We start from the raw sequence: 12,236 nt of genomic DNA, 5'->3' as shown, positions 1-12,236 counted from the left end.
ATGAAATGTAGCCGGCGGCAATGTCATAGAATAGATGAAGCCGCCGGCTTTCGCGCACTGCCTCTCCCCGATCCCCCCTCCCTCCTCTCGCCGCCTCCCATTACAATACGTAGCAGCCGGGCGGGGACATGCAGCCGGAGAGTCGTTCGTCGCAGCAGGGGCAGCAGAGCGGGGGAGGCTGCAGACATCGCTTCTGCCAGCACCCGCTCTGCAGGAACGGCAGGATTCCCCTGCCGCGACGAACGACTCTCCGGCTGCATGTCCCCGCCCGGCTGCTATGTATTGTAATGGGAGGCGGGGAGAGGAGGGAGGGTGGATCGGGGAGAGGCAGTGCGCGAAAGCCGGCGGCTTCATCTATGACATTGTCGCCGGCTACATTTCATTAAAATTAAGCAAGTTTGTCATCAATTTGGCCGCGGCGAGACGGCGTCAACAAAACATTTCTCACATTGGCCGCAGCGCTGCGACCACTTCGCGCATTGGCCGGCCAGAACCCGAAGTGGCCGGCCAGAACTAGAAGTGGCCACACTTCGGGTTCTGGCCGTAACATATACACAATATATACACAATGAATATCTGCGCAGAATAAATAGAAAGGTTTTCCTCATTTGTATGTATAAGTATGTGAACCCTTTGGAATTGTATAGATTTCTGCACAAATTGGACATAAAATGTTATCTGATCTTCATCTAAGGCACAACCATAGACCATCACAGTCTGCTTGAACTAATACTACACAAATGTTCACATGCTCTTTCCACCTGCACTGTGAATGTTTACATGGTGTGTTCAATAAAAACATGGAAACATTTAATTATTTGTATGGTATTCGTTTAAATGGTGATTGTCTATTGTTGTGACTTAGATGAAGATCCGATCACATTTTATGACCAAAATGTGTGCAAAAATCCATTTAATTCCACATGACTGACTGTTAATTTACTAACCTTTCAGGATCCCCAACCATGTTTAAGTAAAGTCTAGTCTGTAGTATTTTTCTAAATCCAGCCCAGATTTTCGGGATCTCCCTTGGAGGTCTCCTGAGACCAATGTGACTCTCACTTTCATATTTTTGTGTAATCGCCACCAGATGCCCAATGCTTACAACTTACCTCATCGGTTCACTGGCTACTTATTATAAGAGACGTTAACAGACCAAATCTCTTGGGGATGTCAACTTTTATCTCCCAGAATTATGAATGAGTTTGGCTAAACCCTGTTTTGACAGCAAACTCTGCCATGCGCAGTGCATTGCTTGTAAAGTCTAGCCATGAAGAAAGAAATTTGCAGTTGGATGACTTTTTAGTAAGAAGCATCTGATCACTGAAATGTATAGCACCTGACACAGTTTATGAAAATTTTCTATTTTGTTGTGCCTTTACCGGTTTCCTAAATAAAGCTTCAGAAATAGCAGTTTTATAGAGCACGTAGCTTCATTTGTTCACTGCCTCTCATAGCATCTTTGAGAAAAACAATTTTTTTTGTCCAGCAAAGCATGATGGGCAGACTAGTCATCCTTATGGCCATCATCAGATTCATTTTTAGTGGGCATCTTTATCCGCTATTTTCTTAGGGTTATTTAAAACTAGGTTTGCACTCACTGATTTTCAATACAGACTTTGCAATTCTTTTAAACTGTGTATTTAAGTAGCCAGCATAGGAGGGCAAAATATTTGGTTACATTTAATCTTCGACAGTTGTACCAGTCTTGAGATGGGTCTGAATTTGCAAACTTGTATGACAAAATTCGACTCTTGCAAACTTTATAGGAACCAGATGACCAAGATGCCCCTGAGGAACATGAGTCCTCTCCACCCGAAGATGCCCCTTTGTATCCCCATTCTCCTGGTTCTCAGTATCAGCAGGTATAATTTTGTTTACATTTTGTTGTTACTTTTTCTAAAATAGGGAATAAGTCAATACACCTTTTCTCTTTTTTTTTTTTTTTTTCTTTTTTTTTCTTGTTAGTTTTTAGAAAGCATTAAATGTTAAACAATGTGCTCTTTTCTAAATGAGGTCACTTTTTTTCTTTGTTTCCTTTATTTTAATACCCTTCTCCTACTTTACAGTAGTATATAATCGTAAAGAATAAGTAACAAATCACAGACCATTTTACATAACTTTACTGTGGTATAATTGTCCTTATAATTTTTCATTACCTGTATGACAAAGAACCCATGAACAGACATTAAAGCTTTTAATTTAGCGATGAGGTTTAAAGAAGATATACAGTTAGGTCCATAAATATTTGGACAGAGACAGCATTTTTCTAACAGTAACTGAAAGCTGCTGTAGTAAAGTTCTGGCAGAGCGTCAAAAAGGAGGCAACCCAGCATCTGGTGTTGTCCATGAGTTTAAAGTAAAACTGAGATGTAGAAAAAAAATATAAATTCATACTTGGGGTTTTCTCCAACTGTCTAAATTACTGACCCACCTAGCGGAGGATGGTGAGGGACCAATGAGCCTGAACGGGGCTGGAGAAAGCCCCTGGTATGTAGTAGTAGTATTTTTTCTACATCTCGGTACACTTTAAAACTTCAGACTGTCATTGCCAGGAAAGGGATTTCAACCAAGTATTAGAAATGAACATTTTAGTTTCACGTAATTCATTTCTCGAATTACTTTTGAGCCCCTGAAATGAAGGGATTGTGTTAAAAAAAAAAAGTTTTAGTTGCCTTACATTTTTATGCAAATGTTTTGTTTGCCCCACTTATTTTAAGCTCAAAGTTGCACTTCAACTTCATCTGAGTTGTTTCATTTAAAATCCATTGTGGCAATGTACACAATTAAAATTTGAAAAAAAGTTGTCTCTGTCCAAATACTTGCGGGCCTAACTGTAATCTGTTCAATCAATTGTGCTTTTTACGGATCTCTGTCTGTTGATTTTGAGTACTATTTGCAAGTACAAAAGTTACTTGACTTTAGTGTTGTATACAGTTGGCTACTGTAAATTACAAGATTTGCTTTAATATAGCAGGAAAGCATTAAAAAAGAGCCACTTGATAAATCTAACAGTCAAGGAATATTCATGTATTATAATTTGTAGCTTTAAAATTGTTTTTGGCACTGAAAAGTATAAATGTATAGCATCACTGTGCATTTTATTTTAAGGTTAACAGGGACCTGACATGAGGGATATCGAGGTTTACCTATTTATTTCCTTTAAAACAATGCACATTGCCTGCCTGTCCTGCTGATGATCCTCTGCCTCTAATACTTTGAGCCACAGACCCTGAACATGCATGCAAGTCAGTTGTTTCTGAATGCTTCTGAATCTTGGGTGTGTGATTCAGACACTACTTCAGCCAAATAAATCAGCAGAACTACCAGGTTACTGGCATTGTTAAAGGGAAATGAATATGGCACCCTCCATAATCCCACTCACTTCAGATTCCCCTTTATGATATATGGCAGGGGTTCTCAACCCTGTCCTCAGAACTCCGCAACAGCACATGTTTTGTGGATTCCCTGTACAGAAATGTGGTGAGTTAATTCGGAGAACTCAGCTAATCAGTTTGATCACGGTGTGGAGAGTACGGGTTGGAGAATACTCGGCTAACTGTAAAATTTAATCAGAGCAGATTAGCACCTTTGAGAGATGATTTCTATTTCATAATGTCAAAAGCTCATGCATTTTCAAATGGATGTCGCTTGATTAACATTTGTCAGAGCTCTGCATTTTCATTAAAATCTGTGCAACCATAATGTTACTTACCAGCTGCAGTTGTTTGGTTACTGTTAACAATTACTAGGATGATGAAAAAGCTATTCTATGCCTTAATAAAAGAACATTTATAGAACATACCCCTTTTAATCTAACTTCTGGGACACTGAATTGGCTATTTTAGTTGCTAGAAAATCAATTGTAATTCATTAGATTATGATGAAAATTTGAGATCCTTTCTTTATCATCTGTTAGGTAATCATTAGCTAATGTATGATTTTAGCAGTTACATAGTTACATAGTTATTTTGGTTGAAAAAAGACATACGTCCATCGAGTTCAACCAGTACAAAGTACAACTCCAGCCCGTCCCCCACATACCCCTGTTGATCTAGAGGAAGGCGAAAAAAAACCCACCAGGCATGGTCCAATTGGCCCCAAATGGGAAAAATTCCTTCCTGACTCCAGATGGCAATCAGATAAAATCCCTGGATCAACATAATTAGGCATAACCTACTAATTGTAGCCATGGATGTCTTTCAACGCAAGGAAAGCATCTAAGCCCCCTTTAAATGCAGGTATAGAGTTTGCCATAACGACTTCCTGTGGCAATGCATTCCACATCTTAACCACTCTTACTGTAAAGAACCCTTTCCTAAATAAATGGCTAAAACGTTTTTCCTCCATGCGCAGCTCATGTCCTCGAGTCCTTTGAGAAGGCCTAGGGACAAAAAGCTCATCCGCCAAGCTATTATATTGCCCTCTAATGTATTTATACATGTTAATTAGATCTCCTCTAAGGCGTCTTTTCTCAATTTTGTAGCTCGTCTCTGCACCTGCTCTAAAACTGCAATATCTTTTTTGTAATGTGGTGCCCAGAACTGAATTCCATATTCCAGATGTGGCCTTACTAGAGAGTTAAACAGGGGCAATATTATGCTAGCATCTCGAGTTTTTATTTCCCTTTTAATGCATCCCAAAATTTTGTTCGCTTTAGCTGCAGCGGCTTGGCATTGAGTATGATTATTTAACTTGTTGTCGATGAGTACTCAAGTCCTTCTCCAAGTTTGATGTTCCCAACTGTATCCCATTTATTTTGTATGGTGCTAGACCATTGGTACGACCAAAATGCATGACTTTACATTTGTCAACATTGAATTTCATCTGCCATGTATGTGCCCATATAGCCATCCTATCCAGATCCTGTTGCAATATGACACTATCTTCCTGAGAGTTGATGATTCTGCACAATTTTGTATCATCTGCAAAAATAGCAACATTGCTCACTACTGCATCTACTAGGTCATTAATAAATAAATTGAAGAGCACTGGACCCAGTACAGACCCCTGTGGGACCCCACTGCTAACAGTCTCCCATTTTGAGTACGATCCATTGACCACAACTCTTTGTTTTCTGTCCATTAGCCAGTTCCCTATCCATGCACACAGACTCTTCCCCAGTCCTTGCATCCTCAACTTTTGCACCAGACTTCTGTGGGGAACAGTGTCGAAGGCCTTTGCAAAGTCCAAGTATATCACATCTACAGCATTCCCAATATCCATATTAGCATTCACTACCTCATAAAAGCTGAGCATGTTAGTCAAACAGGACCTGTCTTTAGTAAACCCATGTTGATGCTGAGAAATAAGATTATTTTCTACTATGAAGTCATGTATAGTATCTCTTAGTAACCCCTCAAATAGTTTGCATACAACTGATGTTAAGCTTACAGGTCTATAATTTCCTGGATCAGATTTTTTGCCCTTCTTAAATAATGGGAAAACGTGGGCTGTACGCCAATCCACTGGGACTCTGCTAGTTGCAAGAGAGTCACAAAAGATAAGATAAAGGGGCTTAGCTATAACTGAACTTAATTCTCTTAGGACCCGAGGATGCATGCCATCCGGGCCAGGTGCCTTGTCTATTTTTAATTTATTTAGTCTTGCCTTTACTTCTTCCTGCGTTAACATGGGCGTAGGGCCCGTGGTCGCAGCGGTCGCCTTGGCGACCGGGCCCGGCTCCTGAGGAGGCGGGGGAGGGGCCCGGGGAGCCCATCTCCGTTTGGAGGGCCATGCGACCGTGCGCGCTGGTAGGAGGGAGCCGCAGCCGCGGGGAGGGCAACCCGACCTCTCCCTCCCTTCCTCTCCCCGGGCCCCCCCCCCCCCCCCTCAGATGCAGAGTGCAGCTCATGGAAGCGCTGTAGGCAGAACTCACCTCCCTGCGTTCCACTCGCCGCTGATCTCCTCTCTGGCTGGCTCTGCATAGATGTTGTTAGTTACACACGCAGCTTCCGGCTAAACAGGAAGCTGCGTGTGTAAGCATCTATGCAGAGCCAGCCAGAGAGGAGATCAGCGGCGATTGGAACCAGGGACGGAGGTGAGTTCTGCCTACAGCGCTTCCGTGAGCCGCTCACTCTGCATCTGAGGGGGGGGGCGCCGGGGAGAGGAAGGGAGGGAGAGGTCGGGCTGCCCTCCCCGCAGCTGCGGCCCCCCCCCCCCCCTCCATTATGGGGACGGGGCACCTACCTACCTGCCCTATCCTGGGGGGCAGCTACCTAATCTATCCTGGGGGGCAGCTACCTAATCTATCCTGGGGGGCACCTACCTAATCTAACCTATACTGGGGGCACCTACCTAATCTAACCTATACTGGGGGCACCTACCTAATCTATCCTGGGGGGCAGCTAGTAATCTATCCTGGGGGGCAGCTACCTAATCTAACCTAATCCTGGGGGGCAGCTACCTAATCTATCCTGGGGGGCAGCTACCTAATCTATCCTGGGGGGCAGCTACCTAATCTATCCTGGGGGGCACCTACCTAATCTAACCTATACTGGGGGGCACCTACCTAATCTATCCTGGGGGCAGCTACCTAATCTATCCTGGGGGGCAGCTACCTAATCTAACCTAATCCTGGGGGGCAGCTACCTAATCTAACCTATACTGGGGGGCACCTACCTAATCTATCCTGGGGGGCAGCTACCTAATCTATTCTGGGGGGCAGCTACCTAATCTATTCTGGGGGGCAGCTACCTAATCTATTCTGGGGGGCAGCTACCTAATCTAACCTATACTGGGGGGTACTTTCCTAATCTATCCTGGGGGCAGCTACCTAATCTATCCTGGGGGGCAGCTACCTAATCTATCCTGGGGGGCAGCTACCTAATCCATCCTGGGGGGCATCTACCTAATCCATCCTGGGGGGCAGCTACCTAATCTATCCTGGGGGGCACCTACCTATTCTAACCTAATCCTGGGGGGCAGCTACCTAATATATCCTGGGGGGCAGCTACCTAATCTATCCTGGGGGGCAGCTACCTAATCTATCCTGGGGGGCAGCTACCTCATCTAACCTATACTGGGGGGCACCTACCTAATCTATCCTGGGGGCAGCTACCTAATCTATCCTGGGGGGCAGCTACCTAATCTAACCTATACTGGGGGGCACCTACCTAATCTAACCTATACTAGGGGGCACCAACCTAATCTAATTTATACTGGGGGCACCTACCTATCTAACCTATACTGGGGGCACTTACTTATCTAACCTGTATTGGGGGCACCTAGCTAGCCTATACAGGTGGCAACTAAACTGGCTACCTATATTGGAGGCACCTACCTAACTAACCTATACTGGGGGCACCTACCTATCTAACCTACGCTGGGGGCAACTATTCTGGCTACCTATATTAGAGGCACCCACCTAGCTAACCTGTACTGGGGGCACCTATCTATCTAACTTATACTGGCGGCGCCTGCCTATCTCACCTATACCGGGGGCAACTATACTGGCTTACCTATGCCTGACTACCTATACTGGGGGTACCTATAGCTGGCTATAGGGATTTTGATATGTGTGTGCATCCGTCGGGTGTTGCCGGGGGAGGGGGGGCTGTTGTTGCCGGGGGGGGGGCACATCCAGATTCCGCATCGGGGCCCAGAGGTTTGTAGCTACGCCACTGTGCGTTAAGTATTTAATATTACAGTTAGAAGACGTAAGGATAATTGTAGGAACTGGTTTATGAACATGTAAAAGGGGAGAGAGTCTCCATTAAACAGGAAAATTAAGTAATGTATGGGCACCTTAAAGGGAACCTGTACTGAGTAAAATTATTTAAAATAAATACATGAGGTAACTTCAAATGAGCATTACATAGTTACCTTGGCATCAGTTCCTGTCAGAAGCTCACCATTTTCTTCTGACAATGATCCCTTCCAGTTCTGACAACATTTTGTCAGAACTGAAATGTATCAGTTGCTGTCAGTTATATATCAGTTGCTGTCAGTTACAGCTGAGAGGAGAACTGATATGTCCATGTTTCCCTATGGCTCAAGTGTGCGATGTTACAGTTTAACTGTGTGCTGACCAGAAAGCTGTTATGGAGTAATGGCCATTTTCAAAATGGAGGACAGAGAATTCCATTGATGTGAGTGGACAAGCAGGACGCAGGAGAAGAAAAAGAGGTTGAGGAGTAGACTACACAGGGGGTAAGTATGACTTGTGTATGTTTATTTTAACTTTTAATTTTCAGTTCAGGTTTTCTTTAAAGTGAACCAGAGACGAAGCACCCTCATGTATTTTACCATAGAAATCAGTGGGAACATTAGAGAAAACGTCTGCCCTGCTCCCTGTTTCATCCTCACTGCTAAAAGTGTCTGTTATCTAGCTGAGATAAGAATCCCGGACTGAGCATTGAGTCTGGCTTTGCTATAATGACTCAGCTATAATGATTCCTGAGCACAGCCAGCAGGGGGCAGGCTTGGACTTGAAGACACCAAAGACCACAGTCTCAGCTATAATCATTCTGTAGCAAAGCTAGACCGACTGCTTAGTCGGGATTCTTATCAGAGGTGTTAACAGGCAAATTAAACAGAGAACAATGAAACAAAGAGCAGATTAGGTGTTTACTGTCATGTTCCCACTGATTTATAGGATAAAATACATGAGGGTGCTTCATCTCTGGTTCTCTTTAAGGTCTGGTACACACCATGCAATTTTCACTTCAGATCTTGCTGCATATCGGATGAAGTGATCTGATCAGGTAAAACTTATAGGCCACATATAGGCTGTACACAGCCTATCGATCACCAGCATTTAATTTCAAGCTCAAAATCAATCTGTTTCTTGATTGGAAGCAGATTGGACTGGTTGGAAATGTAGTAAAATACAGGCCATCCTTGAATCGGTGTCCGAATGCTTAAACTTTTCTGTCAGCATTTTTTTTCTTGATTAATTTTGGATCAATAGCCAATCTGAAAAATTGTCAACATTTTTAACAAAATCATACATGTGTACTCTAGGTTTCTTTTATATCTGATGATTGCAGAGCAAGACATCCAATTGATACTCAAATCTGACGTTTATCTGCTATGACATTCCTGTATGAGCCCTAAGAGAATGAGGAGGATCACTGAGTCCTAATCTTGTGCCATTTGTGCATGGCTGCAGAGCTGGTGGATGGAACCACTGACCTAACATTTTCCAGTAGTAGGACACAAAGTCCAGGCTCATCTCCCAGTTTTCAGGCACTTGAAGCAAGTAGACGGAGGCCTGTTGATAGTCCAGAAAGCTTCTTAGATCCTATTGTAATACCCAACTATTTATAAGGGCTGGAGAACTCTAAATTTCCTTTTTTCCCAGATAATTCAAATAAAGTGAAAGTGATATGAAAGCTTACCTTTAATTTTTAAACAATACCAGCTGCCTGTCTCTCTTGCTGATCATCTGTAATACTTTGACATAGACATTGAACAAGCCTGCAGATCAGATTTCTCTGACAAGTCTGACTGGATTTGCTGCATGCTTGCTTCAGGTGTGACTCAGACACTGCTGATGAGAAAGATGAGCAGGAATTCCTCTCAGCGCTGGAATAGGAGAGTATTCCAGTGCTGGGTCCCTCTTTACCTTCTGGCAGTGATCACATACACTGGCCATGTGCAAGTATGGTCTGCGTATGCCCAGTAGAAGGAAGCATGCACAGGTTGACCCTCTTATTTTTCTTAAAATCTAAAAATCTAAAATTTAAGGAAATGGGTCCAAAAGTTGCCAATTTTAGGTGAAAGAGCAAAATAAATGGTAAAACATTTAAATGTTCAAAGATGGACCACTTACAGTCCTGGCCAAAAGTTTTGAGACTGTCACAAATATTGGAAATTAGAAAAGTTGGTGCTTAAGTTTTTATAATAGCAATTTGCATATACTCCAGAATGTTATGAAGAGTGTTCAGATGAATTGCATAGTCCTTCTTTGCCATGAAAATTAACTGAATCCAAAGAAAACCTTTCCACTGCATTTCATTGCTGTCATTAAAGGACCTGCTGAGATCATTTCAGTAATCGTCTTGTGAAGAATGTTGACGAGCACAAGGCTGGAGATCATTGTGTCAGGCTGATTGGGTTAGAATGGCAGACTTGACATGTTAAAAGGAGGTGATGCTTGAAATCATTGCTCTCCCATTGTTAACCTTGGTGACAGCAAAGAAACACATGCAGCCATCATTATGTTGCATAAAAATAGCTTCACAGGCAAGGATATTGTGGCTACTAAGATTGCACCTAAATCAACAATTTATAGGATCATCAAGAATTTCAAGGAAAGAGGTTCAATTCTTGTTAAGAGGGCTTCAGGGTGTCCATGAAAGTCCAGCAAGCACCAGGATTGTCTCCTAAAGAGGATTCAGCTGCGGGATCGGAGTGCAACCAGTGCAGAGGTTGCTCAGGAATGGCAACAGGCAGGTGTGACCGCATCTGCATGCACAGTGAGGCGAAGACTTTTGGAAGATGGCCTGGTGTCAAGAACAACAGCAAAGAAGCCACTTCTCTCCCAAAAAAAACACCAGGGACAGATTGATCTTCTGCAGAAAGTATGGTGAATGGACTGCTGAGGGCTGGGGCAGAGTCATATTTTCCGTTGAAGCCCCTTTCCGATTGTTTGGGGCATCTGGAAAAAGGCTGGTCAGGAGAAGAAATGGTGAGCGCTACCATCAGTCCTGTATCATGCCAACAGTAAAGCAGCCTGAGACCATTCATGTGTGGGGTTACTTCTCATCCAAGGGAGTGGGCTCACTCATAATTTTGCCAAAAAACACAGCCATGAATAAAGAATGGTACCAAAACACCCTCCAACAGCAACTTCATCCAACAACAGTTTGGTGAAGAACAATGCATTATCCAGTACGATGGAGCACCGTGTCATGCGTGTATCAAAAAAGGGCGCCTGGAAGAAAGAGGCGCAGGGTATAGCCGAAATTTTAAGTTTTAATGCAAAACCATATTTTTCTTTTAAGGGGTTGTAAACGAAAATTTAGTGCTAAATAGGTTAAATAAACGGAAATGAAATGGCAAAATACCGTCTTAACAACAAACGAATTCTGAAAAGAAACGTCAAATAGCGTCTATAACAAAAACGATATTTACACTTGTATTAAGCATAGCAATGCAATGGTAGGTTTTACAGATATTTTACTGAAATTATACCTAACTGTAGGCTCACACAGATCTATCCCTAACCCCTAGACCCCTCTTTGTTTAAATATACATAATTTAATAAATTGTATATATTACATATATTGTGCTGTAACTATACCTAACCTTATTCTCACACAGAGCCCTCCCTGTACCTATCCCTATCCCCCCCTGGTGGTGCCTAACCCTAAGACCCCCCTGGTGGTGCCTAACCCTAAGACCCCCCCCCCCTGTGGTGCCTAACCCTAAGACCCCCCCCCCTGGTGGTGCCTAACCCTAAGACCCCCCCCCCGGTGGTGCCTAACCCTAAGACCCCCCCCCCCCCCCTGGTGGTGCCTAACCCTAAGACCCCCCTGCTGGTGCCTAACCCTAAGACCCCCCCTGGTGGTGCCTAACCCTAAGACCCCCCCCCCCCCCCCCTGGTGGTGCCTAACCCTAAGACCCCCCCCCCCCCCTGGTGGTGCCTAACCCTAAGACCCCCCCCCCCTGGTGGTGCCTAACCCTAAGACCCCCCCCCCCCCCTGGTGGTGCCTAACCCTAAGACCCCCCCCCTGGTGGTGCCTAACCCTAAGACCCCCCCCCCCCTGGTGGTGCCTAACCCTAAGACCCCCCCCGATGGTGCCTAACCCTAAGACCCCCCCCCCGGTGGTGCCTAACCCTAAGACCCCCCCCCCCCCTCCCCGGTGGTGCCTAACCCTAAGACCCCCCCCCCCCCTGGTGGTGCCTAAACCTAAGCATCCCCCTGGTGGTGCCTAACCCTATATCTCCCCTGGTGATGCCTAACCCTAACCATCCCCCTGGTGGTCTGTATTGCACTGTAACTATACCTAACCCTCCCTGTACCTAACCCCTAGACCCCCCTGGTGGTGCCTAACCCTATCCACCCCCTGGTGGTGCCTAACCCTAACCACCCCCTGGTTGCGTATATTATACTGTAACTATACCTAACCCTCCCTGTACCTATTCCTAACCCCTAGACCCCCCCCCTGGTAATGCCTAAACCTAACCATCCCCACCGCACAAACACCCTAAACACATATAAACAATAATATATTTAATCCTTAAAATACTTCTCTACAAATAACATGAATAAAATAATTTATATATTT

At 44.2% G+C, this 12,236-nt stretch overlaps 1 protein-coding gene across 3 annotated transcripts in view; it reads left to right on the top strand.

Annotated features, from left to right (window-relative positions):
- USP9X (ubiquitin specific peptidase 9 X-linked) overlaps positions 1-12,236 on the top strand; it is a 342,688-nt gene that overhangs the window by 314,768 nt on the left and 15,684 nt on the right. For all 3 annotated transcript variants that reach the window (XM_068269855.1, XM_068269853.1, XM_068269854.1), the window contains one exon: positions 1,770-1,865. In XM_068269855.1, the coding sequence (XP_068125956.1) occupies positions 1,770-1,865 (96 nt within the window). The remainder of the gene's footprint in view (positions 1-1,769; positions 1,866-12,236) is intronic.

The sequence above is a fragment of the Hyperolius riggenbachi genome, chromosome 2 (genome assembly GCF_040937935.1).
Source record: "Hyperolius riggenbachi isolate aHypRig1 chromosome 2, aHypRig1.pri, whole genome shotgun sequence".
Taxonomy (NCBI): Eukaryota; Metazoa; Chordata; class Amphibia; order Anura; family Hyperoliidae; genus Hyperolius; species Hyperolius riggenbachi.
This window is presented reverse-complemented; position numbering and strand designations above follow the sequence as displayed.